General features: G+C 40.3%; 4 protein-coding genes across 4 annotated transcripts; 2 read left to right on the forward strand and 2 right to left on the reverse strand.

Annotated features, from left to right (window-relative positions):
- Positions 1–475: 475 nt before the first annotated feature.
- Positions 476–1,720, forward strand: tmem86b (transmembrane protein 86B). The gene is made up of 3 exons (XM_082529315.1): positions 476–635; positions 801–1,044; positions 1,233–1,720. The coding sequence occupies exons 1-3, from the start codon at positions 585–587 to the stop codon at positions 1,682–1,684; spliced, it is 747 nt and encodes a 248-aa protein (XP_082385441.1). The 5' UTR covers positions 476–584; the 3' UTR covers positions 1,685–1,720.
- Positions 1,721–1,803: 83 nt separating this feature from the next.
- Positions 1,804–6,654, reverse strand: hspbp1 (HSPA (heat shock 70kDa) binding protein, cytoplasmic cochaperone 1). Its single transcript, XM_082529627.1, has 8 exons — positions 6,470–6,654; positions 6,120–6,250; positions 4,509–4,725; positions 4,203–4,427; positions 3,651–3,806; positions 3,001–3,097; positions 2,796–2,907; positions 1,804–2,540 (listed from the first exon to the last, which is right to left on the reverse strand). The coding sequence occupies exons 2-8, from the start codon at positions 6,237–6,239 to the stop codon at positions 2,460–2,462; spliced, it is 1,008 nt and encodes a 335-aa protein (XP_082385753.1). The 5' UTR covers positions 6,240–6,250; positions 6,470–6,654; the 3' UTR covers positions 1,804–2,459.
- A 632-nt stretch (positions 6,655–7,286) lies between these two features.
- tufm (Tu translation elongation factor, mitochondrial) lies at positions 7,287–11,460 on the forward strand. The gene is made up of 10 exons (XM_082531987.1): positions 7,287–7,386; positions 8,113–8,159; positions 8,250–8,388; positions 8,513–8,679; positions 8,804–9,073; positions 9,338–9,470; positions 10,161–10,265; positions 10,395–10,546; positions 10,768–10,887; positions 11,011–11,460. The coding sequence occupies exons 1-10, from the start codon at positions 7,350–7,352 to the stop codon at positions 11,179–11,181; spliced, it is 1,341 nt and encodes a 446-aa protein (XP_082388113.1). The 5' UTR covers positions 7,287–7,349; the 3' UTR covers positions 11,182–11,460.
- An 8,254-nt stretch (positions 11,461–19,714) lies between these two features.
- On the reverse strand, positions 19,715–26,767 carry kcnj12b (potassium inwardly rectifying channel subfamily J member 12b). Its single transcript, XM_082530777.1, has 2 exons — positions 26,284–26,767; positions 19,715–22,164 (listed from the first exon to the last, which is right to left on the reverse strand). The coding sequence occupies exon 2, from the start codon at positions 22,066–22,068 to the stop codon at positions 20,785–20,787; it is 1,284 nt and encodes a 427-aa protein (XP_082386903.1). The 5' UTR covers positions 22,069–22,164; positions 26,284–26,767; the 3' UTR covers positions 19,715–20,784.
- Positions 26,768–27,061: the final 294 nt, after the last annotated feature.

Below are 27,061 nucleotides of genomic sequence, written 5' to 3' on the forward strand. Positions count from 1 at the left end.
AGCACTGGAAACTGGATGGGGCTTTGGCATAGCGTGTTTTTCATAACCATCCACATTTTTTTGAACAGTTGCCACAAAAAAAACCCCAGTATTGTTATAACAAATTTACAGCTGTTTATCAAAGAATCCAATCCTTTCCTGTAAAATGAACTTTTTTTTTTACACATTTGTTTTATGAAACATTGAGACATAAAAAAGTCTCAACAACAACAATCATCAGGTTTTGTCAGTTTCCTGATATTAAAGTTTACATTTCACAGTGATAACACCTGCACAGTTCAACTTTGCTCCTTCTGTGCTGATGTCACCAACGTAATCCTGCTGGTGAGGTCAAGGGTGAGCAATTTGACCAGCAGAACTCAAAACAGGGAGCGAATTGATTATCAGAGCGCAATCAGACAGTGAGGATCGGTCTAAAGTTCATCGACATGAAATGCAGGCAGATTGAAAGACACGACAGAGGTTCAAGGCGAGGGGTACAGGAGCTGAGGATTGTTGGAGCTGAGGATCGCTGGCAAACAAGACAGTAAAGACACTTTTATCCTTCTGAGACGTCTGCCCACAGCAGTGCTGTTTGAGAGAAGATGGACATCCTTGAGACTCACGCCTATCACAGGCGGCAGAGGAGAAATAAGGTACAGTTCACCTCTATTTACAGCCAGTATTTCTTTATTTCTAGCAGCACTTTGCTTAGTGAAACCAAATGGAAAGGAGATGTTTGAAATCATAACTTGAATCTACTTCTGTACAAAAACTTGATGCATCTCTCCCTTTTCTTTCTTTTCGTCCATTTCTATCAGTCCTGTGCTCTCTTTCTGTCTCTCTTGCCTTTCTTTTTGTCTGCAGCTCTGTACTTCTACCTTTGGACTCCTGCTTCGCCCCCGTCCATCATGTCTGCAGGTGTCAAATCTGCACCAGTACTCCTATTGGCTGCAGTGGTGCTGAGCTGGAATGGAGGTCAGAGTGTCCTAGGTGTGGTGGGAGGACTGGTCTTCTCTGCTGTTGGTGACTGCTGCCTGGTGTGGCCTGAGCTTTTCCTGCATGGTAAGCGCTGGTGGTGGATGAGTTCAAAAAATTGAGCATTTTTTTCTTTTATGAAATGTCTATTGCTCGCACATGCCTCATTATTGTAAGAAGTATTTGTAATAGTTACTTTCAGAGAGTAAATTTAACACTCCAGGATTCATAAATTGCAAATCACATGCCCATTATGTCCTCAATATCTGTTTCAGGAATGGGTGCATTTGCTGTGGCTCATCTGTTGTACTCAGTTTCCTTCCTGTCCAGTCGTTACACAAAAAACTCCTCTTCCTGCTGGAGCCGTTTTCTCTATCTGATCCTGTTTATGGTTGGAGGAGGTTATTACACATTTTTATTTCCATTTCTGCAAAAGGACCCAAACTCTGAAGTGCTAACTCCAGCTGTTGGAGTCTACTTTGTCTTAATTACTCTAATGGGTCTATTAGCAGCTAGAACTAGCAACGTAGCAACACTTTTGGGAAGTCTGAGCTTCATGGTATCCGACGCAACGCTGTCTCTGCAAGTTTTTAAGGTGGTGGCACCAATGCAGCACGGTAATACTGTTGTAATGGTGACCTATTATCTGGCACAGCTTCTAATCGCTGTGGGTGACATGCAAGCAGTAGAGGACACGGATGAGTTTTCAAAATGGAAGAGGTCCTAACCAGTATCCCTGTTGTACTCCAAAAGCTTGTACTACATTAGCTCTCCATTTCCATAAATATTTGTTGTAAGTGGTTAAAAAAAAAAAAGAAAGAAACAAAGAAAAGGAAATACATTCAATTTGCAATGTTCTAAAAATGAAAGAATTTATTTCCAAATGAAATGGAAAAACATTCAGTAAACTTCAGTTTATAATATTTATATTCTGTGATTTAATGATCAAAATATTTTCTTTGACATGCATGTTTACATGTAGATTGTGCATATGGTGGCATGATGTGAACTGCTCATTATACTGTATGTTTATACACGCAATCCCATGTTTTATTAACAGTAATAAATATTATGTCAACAACTGGGAGTTTTGTTTCAAGAAAAACTGAAAAGAGACAGGAAATGTAAAAGTAAAGCATACTATAATAAAATAAAATAGATTTAACTAAATTCAGCATTTGTGTTCTGCCAATTAAAATAGAGTACTATACATACTACCTTTAATGGAGATGCTTGGGATGACAGTTAAGATATTAAGAATGGCAAACATTGGACTGAAATAGTTGTTTTATACATTACAATATACAGTACAATTATTTACACAGTGAAATCCAGGTACTGGATCATGTGCAACTGTCTTAACAGACCAAACAACAACAACAACAACAACAACAAAAAACATGTCCCAGCTCATGAATGTTCTGTTATCTTTTCATACTGATGCCAAAACATGTCAGGGTAAAAAAAAACAACAACAAGCAAACAAAGAAAGAATTAAAAAATCAACGATCCATCCCAGTGTCATCTGACTGCTGCCTGGAGAAACACATAACCCTGAGTCGCTCACAGAAATCAAGTTCTTCCTGTTGGAAACAAACATGTGACTTTAAGAGGAAGAAAAATAAGATTCAGCTTATTTTTTTAATTTTCAATCTTTTAAACTTAAAAAAAAAAGCAGTCATATATCTCTTTATTGTTTACAACTAGTTAGCCTTTAACCACAATCACCTCTAGTTTTACATGGAAAAAACACATTTCATGACTGAAATGAAATTTTGTAGCATAATCACAACATTTCTATCGAGTTTTACGATCTGATTCTCAGGCACATGAATTACCTGACTTTCTTCTTTGCCTTGGAGCTCTTTGGATCTCTGTCTGAGTAATTCCTCCAGGCCCAGAGCAGGATTCCTGCAGTCATTGAGCCCTTGTGGAAAGTCTTCGACCAGACTACACCACCATCAGTAACAAGGACGGGTACAGTTACTAAAACCATCCATGAAATAATGTCAGATTTTCAGTATCATAATGAATGTTTCTTACCAGCAAAGGGCACCAAGCACATGTTCATGGACGGGTGAATGCGGTGTACGGAGAACTGATACCAGCTGCTGTACCATACCCATGGCAACAAGCGTGTCTGCGGGGGGAAATAATCAGGAATATGCCTGAGTTTATATTGAGTCAAGCCATTTTTTAAGGAAAGCTTGCAAAAACTTTAGATAGATGTTTAAAGAGTAAACCAATTAAATATCCAAAGTAAAAAATCTGCTGTAGTTCTTCTTGTTATGGTCTACTATGTATGTGTAGTTAAGATTAAAATAGTTTTTCCATGTTTTCCCCAGACAAAGGTAGCAAGATCAGTGAGAAACACACATACTGCAAGGATAAAACTAAAAGGGAGAAAGTATAAAAGTTTTAACACGAGATTTAATTGCTAAAAAAAATCGTTTAAAAACTTTTTATGTTATTTTACCCTTTAACTGCAGAACTTGCCATATTGGCGACTAATCATGGATGAAGAGCAAAGCTGCAAATAAAATATCTTCATTTTCCACAGAAAAGGTGTCTCTATAAGCTTTTAGAGACATTATTAAACCATGTTGTGTCTTAATAAAAGGCTACAAAGTGTTGTATTGGTACTGGTGCAGGTTTACAGCGCTATCCTGCCTGAATGTCCTTCCCATCCATACCTTTCTGTTCGGGATGCGACATCAGCAGATTGAGCAACAGGAAAGCCGACTTGGTTCTGAGCTTCTCGTTCTCTGACTGCATGCCTCGCATCAGCACTGAGAATCCATCGTGGGACAGGAAGGCCTGGAGACCTGCCTCCTGCTCTCGAACCAGACCTATGATTACGACAGGACACAGTTTTGTTGAGGGTTGTGAAGCACAGAGCTGGGACAAAAAGACGGTGCCATGTGTCATTTGGCACTAAAGAAGAAAGCAACAGATAATTTAGGCTTAAAGTTGAATTGACAGGAAACATGAGATATAACAATATCATAAACACAGGCGATACAGTTGGGAGGCTGGCCACTAAAAATAGCTGTTGAATAGCCTGTCCATCTAAAACATCAACTATGGGAACCAACTGTTGACCGCACTAAAATTCGCAGACTGTCACATGGACAATCCGAGGTTCTGGATCATGTATGTGAAATGACTGATGTGCAGCAATTGGTTGCAGGCTTGTTGTCATGAAGCTCAGTTTTGAAGCATGCGTGCATTATGGCTCTACTCACATGAGACAGCGTAAAGAGCTTTCACCCTGACGGTGGGGTTTGGGTCAGAATCTGTCAGCTGCAGAAGCTTCGGCAGCGCCCCGATGCTAAGCAAGTGGAACTGCAGCTGTGGCATGTTCTGGGCACAGGAGGCAATGAGCTGGGCAGCACGCCACCTCAACCCACTTTGAGCATGATTAAGATACTGGGAGACGCACAACTCCAGCCCACCAAGGGTCATCAGGTCTGCAGAGGACAGGATGCAGTGAGCGTACAGTGAACACACGCTGTCTTTAGCGTGCCCTCTGCTCTAATACCATTTATTACCTCTGGCATTGTCCAGATTCTCACACAGCTCGGACAGCATCTCAAAGGCCGTTTCCCGCTCACAGTCCTCATCATCATCTTCCCTATCTTCCTCTCCACCCCTCTCCCTTTCACTTCCTTCTTTGCACAGAACAGCCAAGCACTGCTTCATCTGCTCCACTTCATCCATCTGCCCTTTGCACAGTTCTGTAAGAGCTTCTCTCAGCCATGTTTTCCTCTGGAAGAAAGGCACAAAAAAGAGCCTGAAGTAGTTTGTCATGCTGAATTCAAATTCTCTGATGTGATACCTCCAAGCACGCATTAAGAAAAAAAAATAAAAATAACGTATGTGGACATCAGTGTCTTACTCAGACACATGAGATTTCAAGTGATGTGCAATTATATATTACTGTACGAAAGTCTTGAGTCACTCCTCATTTCTTTATATTTGACTTCCAAGAAAGACTTTCTTTGAATTTTTAAGCAATAGTTGAGCAATAACTCTCCAGGATTTCCAAAGGTCTTTCAAAGTTTTTCTTTCAACATTGGCTTCTTTTTTTAAAAACTGACCTTCAGTCCAGTCCTTCTACCTGACCATTTTTAGAAGAATGCTTCTTTGTTTGTCTGTTGAACCACTTGACATTCAAGCACAAAAAAGGCATCAAACTTAAGAGACAAGGCCATTGCTGTGTCTACACAAGACAGAAAACTTAGCAAAAAACAGTTTAACATTTTATCTTTAAACATTGTTACAATTTCTTTAATTGAAATTTAAAAAAATGTCAAAGTTTTTAATAGTTTGAAACAGTGTTTTAGAGCCAACACGGTCATTCCCAGAGAGCTGCATGGTGTGCAAGGTTTCCTGAATTTGCGGAAACTGCACAAAGGGAGGACACAAGAGGAAGTAGCACGCCTGAAAAACTATCTACAGCAAATTAACAGTATACATAGCACTGTAGGTTTAAGATATCAAGCCCCTAAGTAGTATCAGTTATTGGCTGACAATTGAATAAAAACATTTGTGATAAATCAAGCTAAGAGAGAACATCATTGATGGCAATGGCATTTATTTACTTATCAAATTTAAAAGTGTTGTCAAAGATATCCCCTTCCTACCAAAATACTGAGGACTAAGTGGGGTGGGGGGCTGCCAGCAGTTCTGATTGATATAATTTCTATACCTTGTTCACTACTTAAATTAAAAGTTTTCTGTGATCCAGTTTTGTCCTGTTCATTTCTGGCCACAATGTCCGGCTTTCTGTTTGAATGCAGTATTATACTTTTGTCTCTCAAAGCACTCTGAAAACTATGAAAATGTGATATATCAATAGTTTATGGTGGGATGTTTTGCAAAGCGGAGCAACACATGTTGCTACTGTAAAAACAAAAATATTTATTATTGTTGTTGTTATCATTTTTGGATCTACTCTACTATATTATTATTATATCCTCATGCAAATAAGGCTTTTAGTTGACTAGTTGCTCATTCTACTTATTTAAGCCGTAGTTCTGTCAAAGCCACATTGTGAAGCTATGCTACAAGCATGTGTGTCCTGGTGTGAGCTACAAAGTCGACACCCAACAGTTTGTGTGGTCATCTGGCCTGATCCTGCTTAGGGTACAAGTACGTACCTCTTCTGACATGGGTTCAGGAGGGGCAGGACCCTCTGCAGCGGATCCAGCCTCCACTGCGAGCTGAAGGACCCCTTGGAGGTTCTGGGGATGTCTCCTGGTCTGCCTGTCTTCTGACATGGTGTTAACAGCTAAAGGGTAAAGTGGAGAAAAGAAAAAAAAATCAACAAGACAACTAAAGGAATATTTCAAAATAACCTCAGATTAATTTAAGTGTACTAGCAGTGGTACCAGGTAAAGCCCCACAGTTTATATACCAGGATCATACTTTACTACAAACATACAGCTCTGCTAATAATGCAAAACCTGCTGCTAGCCTCTTATAACAAAGGGTATTATTGCCCACTTACCTTTAAACTGACTCAAAATCAACGTAAAGGTAACAGACAAAGTTTCTCTCTGAGCTCAAATACAGCTCTCTCCCTCTATAAACACAGAAACGTGAAGCGCTGGAACGTTCTAGCTAGCTCTTCATCTCACGAGCAAGAGCTCACGAGTGGCAAGGGGGGCGCCATGTTTTACCGTAAAAAGTAAACCAAACGGGCAAGCAAAGTAATTTTTGGATACTCTTTGCTCTCAAATCAACGTCATTTTAGACTTTCCATTTTTTGCTTTAAAGTCAGCTTTTCAAAATTATAATGCTGAACATCTGACTGACAGTATTACCTCAATATTTAAAAATTCATAGACGCAATTTTTTCCTATACTAGTATAGTTACGGTAATCCAGTAACGCTGGTACGCACAATTTACAAAGAGAATTAATTACGTCAAAATAAATATATGCAAATCCCAGAAGAAACGTGTCAGAAGAAACTAAGGCATATCGATTGCGATATGTTTGGTATTATTTATATATCTGTTATAAAATACACACACCTTAATAATGAATGTAAAAAATAATATTTGCCTTTTAGATATCAGCAAACATATTATTAACAAACATTAAGTTCAGGTTACTTGGGATTGCTCTCTTAATTTTTTTTTTAATATTAGCTACATAACTCATACTTTCTTTAAATGGGTTTCAGTCTTTTGCTTAGTCTAATATAATAACATACAATAGTAGTATTAGTAGTAGTTACATTAATAGTTACTGTTTTGCAATGTGAACATTTTACGCACCAACTTAAACATGCGCATGTGCATGTACGTAAAGGAACGACATCGTTGGGGCTGGGAGATTATTTTCTTGAATTCCGATCGTCTTAGGTTTGTCAAGCCAGGAAAGATGGCGGCGCTTGTGGGGCTGCGTGCGTGTTTGTCCGGTAAATATTGTTTAATTCATTTAAACTATGTGACTCTGCTTGCATTTCTGACAGTTAATTGATTTACACCACCTTTATTGATTTATACATAATATCAAACACTGTTCGGACATTTAGAAGTACAAGAATATGAAAATAAAATGTGATGCTGTGTCTTCCGACAGCAGAGCAAGGTCACGTTACCAGTGACGGTTAGCTAACAATAAGACTAACCGAGGATGAAGAATGATTACTAAAATCAGCACCTGGTAACCAGAAACGAAGGAAAACATACTGTTGATATAGGTAGTCTTTAAAGAGAGGTGACGCCGTCCTTTTTGGATCTAAAGTCATCAAAATTGATTAATGTTAGCTGCAGCTGTTAGCATGATATAACCTGCCTGGTTTATGCAAAACTCTTTTTATTAGCGCTCTATATGGCACAGAAGCATCACGGCCGGTGCGAGTGCAATACATCCGGAGCTGTGCAGACATGCTGGCTGAGATTTTGAGGAAAAATGTGTGTGGCAGTCAGTGCTAATCTCATCTATGTGAGGGCACGACTGCACTGATTGAAAGGGAAATAAGGGCATGGACACCTAAATGTTCACTGACACAGAATTAATACATATTTCCGCATTTTAGAAAGATACATAGTTTAAATATGTTTGGCAATGTTTTAATTATTGTGTTGTGGCACCAAATAGTCACTCTTTATGTAAGTTTTTTTTGATTCCCTCTTCTCAGCCCTTCAGCTTTCTTCACCAAGCCTCCTGCACAGCTCCTTCAAATTGGTAAGTAGTTGCATGAAACGGCATGCTGCACGCTGCGAAGCAGAGATTTTTTGCAGTGGTTAAATTATTGGGTTCTTCTTTGTCACGCAGTGTGCTGTGCCTCTGAGCCGGCGAACCTTCGCTGCGGAGGCGAAGAAGACATACAGCAGAGACAAGCCCCACGTAAACATCGGGACGATCGGCCACGTCGATCATGGCAAAACCACCCTGACGGCAGCCATCACAAAAGGTAGACCCACTCAAGCTGCTGCTGTCACACCGGTCTGGACACAGTCTGGTGTTAATGTGTGTAATAACTTTGTTTAGTGAATTTTGTAAGGTGAATTTCTATCACTCAATTCGATCCTCCCCAGTGCTCGCTGATGCTGGTGGTGCCCGCTACAAGAAGTATGAGGACATTGACAATGCCCCTGAGGAGAAAGCCAGAGGAATTACCATCAACGCCTCGCATGTAGAATACACCACAGCCAACAGACATTATGCTCACACAGACTGCCCTGGACACGCTGACTATGTCAAGGTATTCTTTTTTTTTTTTTTTTTTACCTTTTTTTTTTTTACCTGGATGCAGCCTGATGTTACCAGGTTGTAATCCTGCCTGTTTGTTTGATCATATTAGAAATGTGTCTGCTTTTCTTTTTCAGAACATGATCACAGGCACAGCTCAGATGGACGGCTGCATTCTGGTGGTGGCAGCCACTGACGGCCAGATGCCTCAGACACGTGAGCACCTGCTGTTGGCCCGGCAGATCGGTGTAGAGCACGTGGTTGTTTTCATAAACAAGGCAGACGCCGTGGAGGACAAGGAGATGCTGGAGCTGGTGGAGATCGAGATCCGCGAGCTGCTCACGGAGTTTGGCTACGACGGCGAGAACACACCCGTTTTGATTGGCTCTGCACTCTGTGCTCTGGAGGTGAGGAGAAACACTTTGTCAGTCTGTCAGTCAAAGAAATTTCAGAGCAATTTAATTTTGACATCCAGAAGTCAAAATTTTAGGTGATCTCAAATATTCAGCTTCTGAGAAAATAAATTGAATTTTAAAGCTGTCAAGTCAAAATTTTGAGGTGACCTCAGGCAAGTTTGTATTTTCATTTATTTTATTTTCCTCAGTGGTGGAGAACAAGTTTCAAACTAGAATGTGATGTTTTTTAATCAGATTTTTCCCGCTCTATTTCAGAACAAAGCTCCTGAGCTGGGGGTGAATGCAGTGATGAAACTGCTGGAGATTGTGGACTCTTACGTTCCTCTGCCCAAAAGAGAGCTGGAAAAACCTTTCCTTCTGCCCATTGAAGGGGTTTATTCAATCCCAGGTAGGAGAAAACACTATCTGATATTGTCAGTCTGAAGCTAGTTGGGTAGAAATAATGGTGATTTCTCTTGATTTCCATTGGTTGCATCATGTAAAGTTGTAGGCAAATGGAAAAACAAAAGAAAACGATAAACTGTTTTTAAACCAGGATGCAGACCCCAAAAATCTAAACATCCAAATCAAGATTCACTCTTTTAAGAAATAAGGCTGAATTTTTAACCATCCTTGGCTCCGTTACTTTGTCAGACGGTCTTCATGCACAACAATTCTAAATATTTTAGGCAAAGTACAAATAAAGATTTAAAGAAATTAATATGCAAACAGTAAAATCAGTCAAAAGGACCTGAGCTTGAAAATCTGGGTGTCAACTTTGCCATAGAGAGCGATGCTCCAGTGATGTATTGTGCAGTTTTGTCACATGTTGCAGAGCTTTGCTGTACTGAACAGTGCAGCTTCCAGCAAAGCTCCAAAGAAACATTTGTACGGTGTTTTTGTTTTTCATATCCCACCAAGGACGTCTTCAAAGTTAATTTTGTCATGATGCAGTCACAGCTTTGGAGCGTCAGTAGCACAACTCATTAGTGATTTTACCAATTAGCAGTAAGAAGATTGCAGATCTCTGACTCTGTTTCTGATCTGAGAGCGAAAGCGTCGTGTACTTTGAGTCTGAAGGTTCCTGCTTGTGTTGCAGGCAGGGGTACGGTTGTGACGGGCACTCTGGAGAGGGGCGTCATCAAGAAAGGAGACGACTGTGAGTTTGTGGGTCACAACCGCAGCTTCAAGTCTGTAGTGACAGGTGAGGAACCTCCTATGATGTTAAGATATGAAATCATGGATAAAACATGACAGCTTGCAAATGAAATGTATCTTGAAGTGTGCATCCCCTTTATTTGGATTTGTTTGTTTTTATTTTTCTTGGGTGCAGGTATTGAGATGTTCCACAAGTCTCTGGACCGGGCAGAGGCAGGAGATAACCTGGGCGCTCTGGTCCGAGGCCTGAAGAGGGAGGACATAAGGAGAGGGATGGTGATGTGCAAGCCAGGGTGCATCATGCCTCACCAGAAAGTCAGAGCTCAGGTGTGAGAGCCACAGAGTTTGACTACAGAGGGTTTTAATGATTTAAATTGGGGCAGTGTGACACTCAGTGGACAGATCAGGAATAGCACCACCTTTTATTGAGATTTAAAAAAAAAAATTTCATGAGTTTTCTACAGTTATCACAGTTTTATAAGCAGTAGTACGTGTTTATATATAACTGGAACTCTGCTGTGTGTGTCTGTGTGCGCTCTGTGTTACAGGTCTATGTACTGAGTAAGGAGGAGGGAGGCAGACACAAGCCGTTTGTCACCAACTTCATGCCCGTCATGTTTTCTCTCACCTGGGACATGGCCTGCAGGGTCACTTTACCTGCTGACAAGGTGTGTGTCTGTGTGTGTAGTTGTTTACTGCTCGTTTACTGCTCATTTACTGCTTTCTGCATTTATAAACACGGATTTCAGAGGAAACTGATGGTTTTCTTGCTCTTTTTTACTTTCCTTTAGGAAATGGTGATGCCAGGTGAGGACACCTCATTGACGCTCACTCTCCGCCAGCCGATGGTTCTGGAGAAAGGCCAGAGGTTCACTCTTAGAGACGGAAACAGGACCATCGGCACCGGGCTGGTCACAGAGATTATGACAACTACAGATGAAGACCAGTGTAACTGGGGCTGAGGAGGGCCTCTGCAGAGGGCTGGGCTCACGGATGGAGTGGGTTGAGGGGGTGTGTCAGGCAGGAGGGTGAATGTGTGGCTGTCTGTGTCTGGTCAGATCAAATAATTCTAGAAATACAAATGAACAATACATAAACACACACAGATGAACAGGATTCAGGAGAGGACCCGCAAAAACGCATGGCTCTGTTGTGCAGGTGCGCCTGACTAAAACACCTGTGATGTTCCACTGTCGTGTCAACATTGTCATTTATGTAATAAAATGTATTCAATAATAAAACCGCCTCCTTTGTTTTGTGCTACTTGCTCGTGTATTCATGTGCTTGTTAAAACAACACAGATGCTGCAGAGAAGATTTATTTTATTTTTTAACCAACATGATCGCTGACAAAAGTAAATAACTGCTTTGGATTCACTGCAAAAAAAATTAAAAATCAATAAAGTTAAAAAGAAGAAAATTTCCTGGTAATTTTCTCCTACTACATTATGGACATTTCCCTAAATGGGAACATTTATAGTTTGGTAAAAAATAAATAAAACTACTAATGCAGAAAATTCATTCATTTAAAGCTATGTTTTATTGTATTTTTAGGAAAGTCTCCTCGAGTCGGTCACTTACAATTATATTTTACACAACATGACTGCACAGCACAAACAGTATCCCTGTGTGTAGAAAGATTAAGAAGCCACAGGAGGGCAGCAAAGAAGTTCCTCATCAAAGGGTCAAAGTCTGTTGTATCGTTTATGAGATATAACACACTGAAAATGCAGGATTGATGATTGATGATTAATTTTTGGTAAATTTGTTTTAATACACAAAATCACACTGCACTGTATTCTAGATGATTGGTTTATATGGGTTGAGGGATAATTAAGGAGCATTCATGATTGTTTTTCTTTGTTTTCTTCAGTTACATGTGTGCTGCACCCATCCTCCCTGATTTGAGCAAAGGTGGAGGCTGAGGGTGAAGTTTCTTTAAAAGCAGAGGCCAACCAAATGAACTACTAACTAACATGAGGATAAGTAACGTTTACATTAAATGGTGGGTGCATACAGTGTATAAAACTCACCCAAATACTCATTCAAAAAAGAGTCGATACTGCAGGTCAAATTTTTCAGGTTAAGAAAAACTGTTGTTTTTTTTTAACATAACCAAACAACCATGTGCATCAAATGAGATTAATGGGATGATTGTTTCATAGCTGTTGGATGGTGACAGTGTTCGACTTTAGCAGCAGGTCTCAGCCAGCCTGACCTCAGTGTGCACTGAGCAGTCGGTGTCCCTCTGCTCGTTCATTCCCAGAAGGAAGCGCTCCAGTTGCTCCATGTTTGCTGTCGGTATTTGAGTCAGTGCCTCCTGTAATCCAATCAGCTCCGTGCTGTAATCAAATACTGTATGTCTGCAGGAATCGAGGCTGGAGCAGCAAGTACTACTGAGTGATGTGCTCAGCTGGAGGGTAAACATCTCCATGAGCAAAGTTACCTCTGCGAGACAGACACAGATGACCAGACTGAAAACCGTAGTATGTTTCACTGATACAAACCTTGGCTGTGTGTTAACACTTAATGCTGAATGTGGTTCAGTTGTGTTTAAACCTGCTGGGGATGTTTGCTGAATCATGCAACAACAGTTTTCGTCTTCATTTTAGCAACAAGAGATGTTTTAGGGTCGAGACTTGGTTACAGGGTTAGGTTGGACCTCTGTCAGTTCTCAGCATAACTTGTTTGGTTGCCTGAATTTAAAAAAAGACAGTATAAAATTTTATTGATTATAATCATGTTTTGATAAAGACTGGTTTAAACATTTCCATTCGCTTCTGCTTATCCTTTTCAGGGTCACAGGGGGTGCTGGAGCCTATCCCAGTCTGTCGCAGGGCCAACACACAGAGACAGATCATCATTCGCGCTCACTTTCACACCTATGGGCAATTTGGATTCATCAATTAATCTATCCCCACAAACTGCATGTCTTTGGACGGTGGGAGGAAGCCGGAGAACCCACGCAAACACTGGGAGAACATGCAAACCCCACACAGAAAGACCTGATGGTGGCATTGAACTCAGCACCTTCTTGCTGTGCGACAACAGTGTTAACCACCGTGCTGCCCGTTTAAATGCTTTTGTTTCCCCAACTATTAAAAACAACAATTAGCAATAAAATCAGTGGAAGGAAGGAAAGTATACATATACTCACTGGCCATTTTATTAGTTACACCTTGTTAAACTTAGTTGGATCTCGTTTGGTCAGCAGAACTGCCTCCATTCTTCATGCCATAGATTCAATAAGGTGCTGGAAACTTGCCTCAAAAATTTGGTCTATGTCACGTTGACATGACAGCATCACACAGCTGCTGCAGATTTGTTGTCTGCACGTCCATGATGTGACTCTCTTGTTCCATCACATGCTAAAGATGCTCTGCTGGATTGAGATCTGGTGACTGTGAACTCACCAAAACCAGTTTGAGTTGATTTGTGGTAAATCTTACTGGAAGCAGCCATTAGAAGATGGATTCAACTACAAGGCAGAATGGGTCCCTGCTTTCACGCTACTTAAATTCTTACAAAACTCATCAGACCAGGTGACATTTTTTCCAAACTTTTGTATCCCAATTTTGGTGAGCCTGTGCAAACTGTAGCTTGAGTTTCCTGACAGGTCAGTGTGGTTGCACCTGTTGTGTACAGTCACATTTCTCACATTTTAGATTTTTCCCCCTTTTCTTTATTACATAATGATATCCAAGCAGGCTTCTTTAGCACAGCCTCTATTAGAATTTGATCATAGTTTACACTGCAGTCAAAAACGCCCTGATTTCCTCCCACAGTCTTTCCCAGACAGGGTGGTGTTTTTCTTACCAGCTATGTTACGTTCACGAGTGCACTACTCTAACCTTTAAGCTGCTCACACCCCTCAAAAGAATAGCATGACGCCGCCTTAGCTGCTCGGTGTTGCTGTTAATGGAAGGAAAAGCTGCAATATAATATAATAATAGCAAGAAGACGCTGGTTTCCGTGACATGTTCAGTCTTGGTTAGAAGTGACACTGGAAGGCCAGCGAGAGCTTTAATGGTTTCGTTATCAACGTGAAGACTCATTACCCAGAGCCTGATTATTAGGACATGAACGTTGGCTAACTAGGATTTATATCAAGCTGAACTGGGATCTAAATGCAGAGACCTCAAATCAACTTTTAAGGTTTTTCTGAAGTGATGATTAACGACATGGGAGCTACGTTAAGCTCCAGGCTGTTTTTGTTATTGAACCTGTCCTAAACATTTTCAACTCCACTAAACTGAAATGAGGAGGCAACAACAGTGCTATTTTTGTCTTCTCTAAAAGGGCCACATAGAAGAATTTTTTTTTAAGAATTTGTCCGTTTTGAGATTAAACTCAAAATACTATTTAGCACATAGACATGGTGTGGTGACGAGTATACAGACGTTGAACAGAGTGTGCAGAAAGCTGGACGAGTCGGCTGGATTTGTGCAAGATGTAATAGTTGGCAATGGACAGATGCAAGGATATCGATGGTTACACCCTTGAGCAGTATAGAGGGGGTATGTTGTATCACAAGACACAATAAGACTAGTTGTTTCACTAACTCATCTACACTGGGCATTTTGTAAGGGGGTATAGCAGCCGTGGCAGTGGTTTGACTTTTTGGCACTTTTTGGCTTATTAGCAAAATTAGCAATCCTTCTGGGTTTTTTGCCTTTTTTAAACGTGTTTCAAATACTGTCTCGTAACATTTAACCTTTTTTAAAAACAATGTGTTGCATTTTAACAACAGATAGAACACACAGGAACAGGAAGCAAAGTGTTAAGAAGCACCCATGCCATATATGTTCTTGCACAGAAAGAGTGTGTCATATTTTGGGGTTAAGTTTTATTTTGTTTGTTTGTTTCTTGACCAAAAGCTCCAGAAACAATGAGTTTGCAGCGTTTAGTAAGTTCCACAAATTGAACTCTATGCGTGATTTTATAGAATATAATCTAGGTCTAAAATGTCCGGAGTTATTGCTTGAGGAACGGAAATGCAGCTGTTAGTGCTGCATCATGTTATTTTCTTTTTTCCACACTTCACCTCCTTCTAGGAGCTGAAGTAAAGAATAGAGCTGGTCCAATTAAGGCTGAATTTGCCTTTCAGCAACCCACTCTGCATGTTTGAAGGCTGACCCTCAACGGCTTCTCATCCTCCACAACAGTGCAGAGTGGGTGGGAAGGATCCCAGGTTTATTCTCAGTGCTCCTTCCATCACACACAGCACATCTCAGAGGATACAGGCGGATAAAAGTAAGAGATTGTGCTTTCATTTGGCACTAATAGCATGAAAGTCAAATGTAATTAAACACAGAACAGTTTGCCACGAGTTTAATATTTCTCACAGCCTCACTGATATGCCAGGTCACATTAGCTGGTAATTGAGTAAAAGTAGATCTGGGTAGAATTACGATTAGACAGAGGTACCACCAGCACATAGGGGCAATAAAATATTTGCACATTTTAACCAAATGTGGAGTGTTTTCTATCAGTGGAGACTTTCTGTGACTGTGAAAGAGAGCTAAAGAGAGTGAAAATAACCTGTTAAACAACAGCAGGAACAGTGACGAAGGCTCTACATTAGATTTCTGTGGTGTGAGTATATGTGCATGTGATCCTTCTACAAGTGCTCAAGGTTACAGGGCAGCGAAATCCAAAAGAACTGCCAAGTCTTGCGTGTGTGTATGCAAAGACGTGACTGATTGGTTGCATAAGAGCGAAAGAAGAAACCTCTGACCCCAACCAGATACCCTCAAACCAAATCACAGCCATAAATCAAAGTCCATTCCTTTCTGCTTATCAAACGGCTCACTTACTTTCCTCAGTCATGCTACACCATACGCACTCATCAGATGCTTATTGTAGGATTATTCATGTCGTTAGTGTCTGACTACCACAAAGGGCAAAAAAGAAGGAAAGCTTGGCTTTATCAGACAATTTTATTGTGGTAATGAGAGGAGGAGTCTTTCTTTTTTCTTCTTTTTTTTAGTGCATCTCCCACTTTTAAGGTGTTGTCTCACGCAACAAACGAAACTCTGCAAGGAAACAAAAAAAGTGTGGCTTCAAATGCATTTAGTGGAAAAGAGCAAAATGAGGTCAGAGATGTTTAGTTCATTAGATGTCATTTCAATCCTTTAGGCAAAAAGAGTATTTCCAGTTTATTTATTTCTCAAGACACTAAAAATTCCAATCCCTTACTTTTATAAAACCGTGTGCCAACTTACACTCACCCCCCATTTTATTAGGTAAACAGTGTGTTCACCTGCCACCAGAAGATCACCCGAAACATTAGACCATCAACACCTGATTGAATGGTTCAAACAAGGCAGGATGGATCCATGCTTTCATGCTGTTCATGCCAGATTCTGACATTACAAGACCAGATAACCTTTTTCCAATCTTCCACTGTCTAATTGTGGTGAGTCTGTGCAATCTGTAGCCTCGGTTTCCTGTTCTTAGCTGACAGGAGCGGCACCTAGTCTGGCGTTGTGCTGCTTTAGCCCATCTGCTATAAGATTTCACGTGTTTTGCATTTGGAGATGCTCTTCTGCATACTTTGGGTGTAACAAATGATTATATGATGCTTTCCTTGAAGCGGTCTGGCCATTCTCTTCTGACCTCTACCATCAATAGAGCGTTTTTTCAGGGAGCTCATTGAATATTTTCTTCTGTTGTGTGGGAAGATCTCAGTAGATGAGCAGTTTCTGAAAGACTCATACCAACATCAACAACCGTGCTATGTTCTTTTCTTCCCCAGTGGCTGCAATGTGATTGGCTGATGAGACATTTGATTAAGAGAGCTGGACAGCTGGCTAGTGAGTGTATATATCTCTCTGTCTATAATTATGAGCATTCAGCCTGACAGATCAGAAGCAAAAAATGTATTTACAATACACTGACAGATATATTAAACTTTTTGCTGTTTTACATGGAAAAACTCTTTGATCAAACTCTTGGTGCATTTGAACCAACATTCGTTTTCTAGAGCAAACCTATTCTGATAGTTTCAGCGCGAGTCAGCAATATATAGAGATATACAAATGTGTTGGAATGTGCTGAAATGGCAGTTAGACGCCTAAGTTAACCCACATGGAGTTTAATAAAGTGCATCTGTTCAGTGGCTGTTATCATGTCTTTTTTTTAGCCCTGCATGTAGTCTTCCACCAGATGAGCAGGTCAGAGTAAAACTGGGACGCTCAGGGTCACTTTGCTTTGCTTAGCTTTTTTTCACATTCATTAATCTCAATGAATAAACAGTTCAAGGTATCTTGCACAAGATTTGATTAGCTTGCACTGATTGTGAATATTAAAATGTTCTGATTTTACTCTAAATACCTGTTTTGCAGAAAAAAATATGACATATCTTCTGAAAATCCCCTCTGATCTGAGACTCTATGAATCAACAGACTTTATATAAACATAGTTGTTGTGTCAGGCATCCCCTTTTGGATTTGTCCTCATAAAGGGCTCAGATGTGCCACAGTATTAGCCCACTCTGTGTCCCATGGGTCACATATGGCACAGTGCTTCATTTCAGATGACTTTAATTAGACGCTTCTGTTGCCAATGGGGTCCCTCCAAAATTAACTTTCAAGTTTTGTTTTGTTTTGTTTTTTTTAACCAGTGAGTCGTTAGATCTTATTAGTCTTTGCTTATTTCTAAATATATTTTTTCACATCCACACAGCTCAAGTTGACATTTTGATTTGCAGGATAACATTTATAAGGAGAAGAGTGGGCGGTTTTATTTTTATTTTCATAGTCTGTTGCCTCTGAGAAGAACGGACAGATTTATTTCCAATGAGAGTTTTCTAAGTTCTGACTCAAACTGCGAAATGTACAATCGTAGCTCAGGGGCTGTAAGTGAGCAAAGCATGTCTGAAACATTGCTGACCTTGGTAGTAACACCAGGTGAAGTTATCTAGGTAAACCTAGCAAACATGCTTACTTTACATTATTACAGGGTTCAAACATCCAAAGAAATGATCTTTTTTGTGCAGTCCCTGGTTTAGCAGAAGATAATAAAGGACGTGCTCAGATCAAATCCATTGAAAGCTAATGTTAGCATGTTAGCATATCTGTGGTTCATTTTCCATGGTCTAGTTTCATCACCAGCCAAGCTATAGTTGCAACATTTACTGTAATACTGATTGTAAAAGCCTTTTCTCTGCATTTTTAATCTGTGGAGGATACAAAAGGCCCACTAATAAAAATATAATCTCTGTCTTGATCGTAGTTTATAAGCTATGCCACGTTTCCTCAACAAAAGAACTTCTACTTTTTCTTATCATAGTTATATGGAGGAGTGAAATCTGTGATAGGGGACATGGGCTGTTCTGCACTATAATCTACCTCCACAGTTGTTGTGGGGCATCGGCGCTGATTTTGGAGTGGATTTGTGGGTCTGTGTGTTTTTACAATTGCTACGAGGCAACGACTGTGCTTTTGTTGGGTTAATTGAAAGCAGGTATATTTGATTGTGCTTCCACTCTAGTCTACTTATACTCCACAGAGCAAACAATGCTGCATATTTTTTTCTTTTTCTCTGGCTTGCTGAGGATGGGGTGGTCGTTGATCTAGCAGGATAACTGTGATTAATACTTTCCACAGGACCACTCCCAAGGGCACAGCCATACTAGGGGTTAGATACCTGAGATTCTCCACCACTTGTTTTAAAACTGAAGAAGCCTCTTGGGTGATAGGCAAAATGTTCTCAGGAGCTTAGAGGAGTCCAGTTGCCTTATTTTCAAGCATTCAGGACTGTGTTTTGTATCCATTTTGCAAGTTGGACTCTGTCCCTCCCACCCCCCAACTTTTAAGCACAAAATACTGTAGCTGGGATTGTTTCATTCTGATTTAAGTGTTTGTCTAATAATTCCCTGAAGTGATCTTTTTTCTCATAGATGGCTTTTGCTCAGACATAGAATTTGAGTGTTACAAATACCTATTTATGTACAAGATCAATGCACTTTCTTTATTAGAAGGTTTTATGCACTGGTTCTGCAACTTGTGAGAGTGCACGTTTTGGGCTTGAGGCTTTTAGCCTTAGTCTTTGTATCATGATAGTCACAAGAATTTCTATATTTAAGAACCCTTTTCTTGTTTTAAAGACTTCACAAAGTCAGCTGGACACAGCCTTTTCAGTCAGATCGCGAAACTAACAATACCTTGATTAAGCAGCTAGGCAGAGCAGTTAAAATCATTAGCCAGACAAAACCGATAGTCCCAACCTGGAAAAGCTGATCCTGTTTATCGGGAACTGTCTCTAATTAAGGAGCCTTTGTTTGGAGCTTCTATTATGAGAGTAAACTGCATAATGTGTGCAGTAGCAGTGGAAAGTTTGACAATGATAGTAATAGTTACCAACAGAAGTGAGCAAACTAGTTCTTCAATGGTATATTAGCAATGAAAACAAGTGATATCAGGTTACAGCATACTTGGAATACTTAATACATAGTAAAACAGTTCTGCGCAGAAAGGAAAACAACCAAAAAGGGAAAAGGAATCATGTGTTTATTCACTGTAATGTGGTGTTAGTTTGTTTCTATGTGTCAATATTGTAATATATAGTACATAACAAGAATAATTGATTTTATAAACATTTCTAAATTCAATTAATTATCCCACTCGTTCCCCTGCTGTCTAGCACCACTTTCTCTGTGTAAGCTTCTTGCAATAAATTTAATTTAATACACACTATGAAGTGTCATGACTTGGTGTCCCGGGTAAATCAAACTAGCAGGGGAAACAGTTTGGAGCTCCAAGATTATCATAATTTCCAGCAATGTAACAAGCTGTACAGGAGAGCTATACAAGATATTGCCTTATCCATATTTTGTCTCACTCCTACTCGTAATGCCACTGAGTTTCTAGTAAATGCAAGTAATTCAAATGTAAATTTAAGATCCAACATTTGTCACTGGCTGAAATAAACAGAGATGAATAGTTTTCCCTGCTATATACAAAACTTACAAATGATGTGACATCATTTGTTTCCCCTTTGTGATAGAAATATGTATAACTCTACCTTTTCTTGTGCTCATAACTGCATTTGTGCCAACCAGCCAAGTCAGTCGCTAACGGTGTTTAATGAAGAGCATTTAATGTTGTTGTCATTCAAAGAAGTGTTACGTTTGCTTAGAATGAAAATCTGTCTCTCATCCACTTTTGATTTGCACTTTAGTTTTTATCAGTTGAGCTCGGAGAAGTAGTCTCCAGGTTTAGTTTCCTAAACAATAACTTCAAGTTCAGTCAAGTTCACTGCACACCTCGCTGCAAATTTGAGGAACCTACAGATAGTCCCGCCATGACTGGGAAACATTTCTCAAAATATTTATACAAAACTATGCTATTGTCATGCATTTTATTACTAGGAACTGCAATTGTAACATGACAGCTGTTTTTCCATAAAACTCAGTGATCATCTCTGGAGAGCCTGAAACGTCCACGGACGAGCTTCACTACTCTGTACTGCTGGTCCTCCACCTGCCTCAGCGGTGTCCTCATATCAGCAGGATGACAGTCATAGGTCACTTCATGTGGCGATGTTCAAAACAAGCATCAAAGGTTAAATCTCAGATTCTCTACGAGAGGGCGTTTCGTGTTCGGTAAATGACGATTCATTCACTAACTCAGATGGACACTCTCTGTCCTGCTCTTTCTCCATGTCTCCCTCGTCCTCCTCATCCCTGCTGATGAAGGCCAGCTCATTCTCATAGCAGAAAGAGTTGGCGGCAGATGTTGGGAATTTTCTCTCCTCCATGTCTTTGGCGCTGCACCTAGGGGTGGATGGTACTTCAAATGTTTTGTGAAAGTAGGCGTAATCTATCCTGTACTGGTTCTTCTCCTCGAAAATGACGGGCTCAAAGCGGTGACCCCACAAGATCTCCGAGGGCAGGTATGAGCTGCGTGCTTGCGTCGTCATGGCTGTGGCCTCCACCATCCCTTCAAGTATAATTACTATCTCAAAGTCGGCTGCTTCGAGATCTTGTTTGCTGATGCCAAAGAGTGGACTTTCTTCATCAATTTCATGTATGACGGTGAGCGGGGCAACCAGAAACAGGCGGTCCGTGCCTTTGTCGTATCCGACGTTCATGTCGATCTGATCCAGGGGGATGTACTCGCCTTCCTCTGTGTAGCGGGGCTTCACCAGCTGGGCTCTCACGTGAGCTTCCACGATGTGGCTCTTCCTTAGGTTTGCAACTCTGAACATGAGGCACAGCTTCCCATCGCGCATAGCGATTACTGCATTGTGGCTGAAAAGTAGCGTCTCTGCACGCTTTTTGGGCCTTGCCATCTTTGCCATGATGGCGCCAATCATAAAGGCATCAATGATGCACCCCATAATAGACTGAAAGACCACCATGAAGACAGCTGCTGGGCATTCCTCTGTGACAAAGCGAGCTCCGTACCCAATGGTTGTTTGGGTCTCAACGGAGAACAGGAAGGCTGCCACAAAGGTGTGAACGTTCATGACACAAGGAACAAAACTCTCGTCCCTTCCTTGATTGTCCATGTCACCATGGAGCAGACCAATGACCCAGAATGCAAAGCCAAACATTAACCAGGACACCACAAACACCAAGCTGAACAGCAGGAACATGTATCGCCAGCGGATGTCCACGCAAGTAGTGAAAATGTCAGATATGTACCGCTGTGACTTCTCATCCATGTTTGTGAAATGGATGTTGCATTGGCCGGTCTTGCCGACAAACCGGCTGTGCTGTTTGCGTCGTGTGTGGATCTTTCCATTGCCAAAACTGCCCACAGCAGGCATAGTGCTCAGTCTAAAGCCTTCTTCTTCACAGGACAAGAAGCTGTGGTGGTGGTGGTGGGCTCTTCCCACACTCATGCCTCAGTGGTGCACAGCCACAGGGCTTCACGCTATCAGCCTGGCTCATACAAAACTGACCAGGCTCAGGGGAAGTGCCCAGCACTGTGAAGGTCGCTGTAAAGGAAACACAGGCAGAATATTAATACACAACATCAAATAATAGGGAAACAAAGAGAATTGTATTTTCCTTCATTTAAGCAAAGAACTGAGATAATCATACAGCTTCAGAAGGTCACATGGTTATCAGCATTGTGTATCAGATTCATTAGTCAAGCCCAGTGAAAATGATGCTCTTTTCTACTTCAATTTCCCCTTCCTGAAGTACCTTTGGCATGATTGCATTAATTTTTCTCTATTCATTTTGATGTCTTCTGCCATCCACATTACAGATATTACATTTCTTTCTCCACCAAAGCACGTCTACACTTATAAATGTGTCACTGCTGATTTCGGTTCAGCTCTCCACGTAGCTAAAATTATCATCTTCAGGGTTTTTTTTAAGTTGCTTATATGTTGCTGAAGTAAAATAAAACAGACATTTAATAGATAAAAGATTTTTAATGGTATCCAATTAAAAAAACAACAACTCTGCTTTGCTTTCATTCCACCTCTTCTGTCAGAAATTCTGCGGCATATACAATGAATGTTTCACTGTTCAACAAGGTACAGAAATAGCCAGCTAATCCAATGCCCTGCCATTTTATGTGACGTGTCTTCTGTTTCTTCCAGCTGGCAAAACTATTAGAGTCACTGGAGTACAGTGATGAGGCTGTGTGATTCCCTTGTGAGGCTGAACTGAAAAGTAATATGGGCTGAAAAAGATGGGGCAGAACAGCGGGTGCCATGGAGATAGAAATGGTTTGATGGCAGAAATCAATGGCATCACTTCAGGCACTTAATGGGATTTTTCTTTCTGAAAAAGGTGCACTTTATGTGGAGTAAACCCTTTTTTCACATGTGTGTTGGACTAAGTAATAATGTTTTACAGCATGCAGAAAGTAGATTTTCAAAGCAAAGTTTTACAAAGCTTTTGTATGACATTGCACCTCCTTCCCAACCAACGAAAAACCCTTCAACTTACTGTGATTCAGTGTTAAAAATAATCTTTGCTCTCTTATTTTCTTAACTGTATTACACCTTCAGTTGCGCAATATGCATGCAAAGGTGCATATAAAAGTTTCTTTTCAACAAAATGAGTAAATGTGTTGGAATGATCTACCCACACCTCATTTTTTGAAATGTTTTACCCAAAATGTAATAACCGTAGAGAGTTTTCATTTCATATTTGGTGCTGACTTAAACAAAATTCTGCTGTGGACAAAAATTTTGGTGACTGTTAATTTATGTTCGGGCGGTGTACGTTTAGCTGGAGACTTGAACCAAACGGAAATGGAGAACACAACACAGCATTCACAGGGGGATGATAAAATGAACATAATATATACAAAGTAAGGATTTATAGTGGAATAGATTATAATAGAAAAAAATATATAGATATGAATCATCGCTGTATGTTTGACAACATTTGTGCAAAGTTTTGTTTGATTAGTTAAAAAAAATCTGAAGAGAGCATGAAAATTTGCAGACTGGTAGATTTTTAAAAAAAGATTCTCTGTTGTTTTGAAACAGGGCGCGCACGCTCTGGCCAAATCTGCAGCTGACATCTTGTTTTTAATAATGGCCAACATGGTGTAGGTTCCTTAATTATTTAGAAGTCGGAAATTCTGAGTTTCCAGATGTAATTTTTTTATGGAACACCTCCTCAACTCGGATTTCCCACTCGGAGAGTCGGAACAGACCAACATACCCCGAATTAGCAAGCCAAGATGGCGGCACTGAACGTAACCAGTAGCATCTCTTCTGCTACTGTTGTGTATTTTTCACTCACTAAATAAGCCATACACAGAGCACTGATCAGGCTTTATTCATGAATGTGTGCACAAAATAAGTATTATACTGTATTGCTAGTGATAACTGAATGGCTTAGCTAAAAACCAAAACAAATCCTGTTTGCCCTCACTTTTTCTGGAAGGTGCTAACTCATGAGTGACGTCACTCCTGAGTTTTAACTTCAAGTTCTGAGGTATCTGAAATAGGTTACTGGTTTGAACAGGTAACTCATATACAGTAAAGCTAATGTTGAGGCCTGGGTTTGAATTTGCTCCGACGCTGTTAACCACATTTTCTTTGTTTTAGTTTTCTTATCTTATGCCTACTGTCCTATAAAGGCTAAAAAACACAAAAATATATATGTGTATTAAAAAACACCTATTAAAATGCATGTTTTGAGAGCACACTGAAAAGGTAAAAGCCTCTGCGCTTCTTTTACATGTGGCTAAAGCGTAGCTGCACCTGTGATTAGGTCTGTGTCACATCGAATTGTTTGCCATAAGACTGGTGTAAGGTTTTATGTGATATTAAAATGTTACATTGCGACATTATTGTTATAGCTGTGTCATCAGTTTACACTCCCCAGTGTGAACAACAATGCAACAAGCCCGGACGTGTCTGTGCTTTGTAAAGTAAGCAGAAAAAGAACATTGTTTTTAGTCAAGATGGAAATAACAAACTCGTTTCACCACTCAATGCTAAAAAATGTGCTGTAGAGTGCAACCAGGTTGTGAAGGACGAGATTCTAGTGCGACCCAAATGTAAACAAACAACTCAACCTAGCAATGCTAGCTGCTTTCCATGTGACAGGAAGAGCAAACGGTGACACAATGGAACAGCAGGAGTTTAGGCAGCTGGTCAAAAACCTCGACCCAAGATTAAACATCCCAGGTAGAAAATGTTTTTCATTCTTGTGCGACAAAGTGTTAAACAGTTATTTTACACCTTTACTTTAAATTTCATGGGGAAACACCACCTAGGCTACTTTTATGCTTGCATTTGATTTATGATGTTTTACTACTAGTACACTATATAATGCTACTGCTGCTGCCTAAATCTATTGAAAGTAGCTCATTGGAAAAGAAGGCTGCAACCACCATGTTTTTCTATTGTCAGAAATATTGTTATTGTAAATATTCTTGCCATATCATGATGTAATTTTAAGACTATACCACCGGCACAATTTTATTAAACTCAAGACTCGGCTATGCAAGGCAGGGCTTGGAGCTAAATGCTAACATCATCTTGCTGACTTGGTGATTGTTTCGTTTTTCACGTTAATATACAAAAATGTGTTACTGTGTTGTGTGAGCCATGATCAGAGAAACCCTGAATGCAAACTTATGTGACGTAAAAGATGATGTTAGGAATATAAATTCCACGGAGGTAAAATATGTTTTTAAATCTCTTTTTGCTGTCAGAGTCAGCTAACTTGTGAAGCAGTTTTCATCAAATTTAAATGATGATTATGAATTTTTGATTGTGCTTTTCCAATGTCCTGGTGACTACTGAAGGTAAAGTTATTTTAAGGTATTGCTTTAAAATAACTGCCCACGTAAATGCCCAAATTGTTGAGTAGAGAGACTTCTAGAAACATCTAGGAAATATTATTATTATTATTATTATTATTATTATTATTACTAATTTTATTTATTTTTTGGTTTCCACTGAATTGAATGATGTGGCTGCATTCTGGTCTGTTGTACCTTAAATAATCTGAATTCAAAGAGCCCTTAAATAGGAGGCAGTCACATCACTGCCCTGGAAACAGAAGAGATTCAGTGGAAAACACCTCAACTACAGGTTTGCACAAGCTGTGTCCTGCTTACTTTCAGATATTTTTATCATGCTTTATGTTGTTTGGACTCTCTTTGGTATGTCTGAGAACATTACAGGAGGCTTGTCAGGTGATAAATAGGATAAGGGTATAAAAGATGCATTAAAAAACAAAAGTTAAAAATAGAAGCTGACCACACCATGGGTAGTTAGACATTAATACCCAGTACATATAACAGACCACACAGAAGTCAAGAAGGGATGTATTTGTTAGAGCTTAAAGTTCAGGATCAAGGATGACACTTATAATAACAAATCTGACCATATTTCCCCTGTGAGTGAGTGTTTCTCGAAGGTCTAGTTGCTAGGAAGCAGGATGTTGAGTGTCCAAGGGATATTAATATCTAATTATTTGTGCGACTGCTCCTTGGCTCTCTCAGGAGCCACACTCTGCCTGCTGGGCTGTGATCTTAACTCAGGAGCAGCGATGAGTCTTTTTATCTGCTGGCATTTATCACAGCAGAAACTGTTTTCACCGAAAACAGCAGCAAGAGGCAAGCGGCTTACCTTATTCGCAAGAAAACGCTGATTTCCAACTTTCCTTTTCTTCCAAATCTCCAAGCTTTTTAGCCAAGCTGCTTCATGATTGGCTTCCTTCAGTTCTTCTCTTCTTCTATCCTCCTGAGGTAGAAAAGTAAATAGCCACAGAGTGTCTTCATCTCTTTCTCCACTGAATGAGGAGAGCAATCACTCGTGCTCTAAAATACTCCAGGGTCACCCCCGGATTGATATCCAGTTGATTGGGAACAGACCAGAAATAACAAAATGGTTTTCGTGAAGCAGGGAAGTTGTAATTGTGATCTTCAAAAACCGAACGGCACCTTGATGGCAGTCATCCCAAATCAAATGAATGTAGTGGTCACGTGGCCTGTTGAGTCCAGTCCAATCAAAAAAGTCAATTCTTCACAGCTTATTTTAGAGTCTTGGGAGAGTCGACAGTCTCTCTTCTTCCACGTGTCTCACACTTTCTGAGTATATCTGCTATCTGATCTCGTTCTGCTGCAGATCCCACTCTGTATCCCACATCTAGTGAACTATTGCTCACTGCTCAGCTCCAATCCTCCCCCTCCCTTCCACAGTGTCACTGTAGATACTTGGCATTTGGAGACTACATGCGCTTCCCCTACAAAGTGTTGACAGTCAGGTGATCATCAGTGGCGTTGAAAGAACCGACTGGCTTATTCAGGGCTGTTGTGTACCACAGAGCGATGGGGGACACACTGGTTTCTTTGGGTTGTGTTTTTTTATGACAATGTATTTGATTATACTTTGGCAGAATCGCCTA

Source organism: Aulonocara stuartgranti (genome assembly GCF_965226115.1).
Source record: "Aulonocara stuartgranti genome assembly, chromosome: 4".
Lineage (NCBI taxonomy): Eukaryota > Metazoa > Chordata > Actinopteri > Cichliformes > Cichlidae > Aulonocara > Aulonocara stuartgranti.

Excerpts from the sequence above, each read along its gene's own strand:
- tmem86b (XM_082529315.1), top strand. The coding sequence starts at position 585 with ATGGACATCCTTGAGACTCACGCCTATCACAGGCGGCAGAGGAGAAAT. Across the intron at positions 636-800 it reads GGCGGCAGAGGAGAAATAAG|TCCTGTGCTCTCTTTCTGTC; the intron begins GTACAGTTCACC and ends CATTTCTATCAG. Across the intron at positions 1,045-1,232 it reads GCCTGAGCTTTTCCTGCATG|GAATGGGTGCATTTGCTGTG; the intron begins GTAAGCGCTGGT and ends TATCTGTTTCAG.
- hspbp1 (XM_082529627.1), bottom strand. The coding sequence starts at position 6,239 with ATGTCAGAAGACAGGCAGACCAGGAGACATCCCCAGAACCTCCAAGGG. Across the intron at positions 3,807-4,202 it reads AGCTCTTTACGCTGTCTCAT|GTCTGGTTCGAGAGCAGGAG; the intron begins GTGAGTAGAGCC and ends TCGTAATCATAG. Across the intron at positions 2,908-3,000 it reads GTGCTTGGTGCCCTTTGCTG|TCTGGTCGAAGACTTTCCAC; the intron begins GTAAGAAACATT and ends ATGGTGGTGTAG.
- tufm (XM_082531987.1), top strand. The coding sequence starts at position 7,350 with ATGGCGGCGCTTGTGGGGCTGCGTGCGTGTTTGTCCG. Across the intron at positions 7,387-8,112 it reads GCTGCGTGCGTGTTTGTCCG|CCCTTCAGCTTTCTTCACCA; the intron begins GTAAATATTGTT and ends CCCTCTTCTCAG. Across the intron at positions 9,471-10,160 it reads AGGGGTTTATTCAATCCCAG|GCAGGGGTACGGTTGTGACG; the intron begins GTAGGAGAAAAC and ends CTTGTGTTGCAG.
- kcnj12b (XM_082530777.1), bottom strand. The coding sequence starts at position 22,068 with ATGAGTGTGGGAAGAGCCCACCACCACCACCACAGCTTCTTGTCCTGT.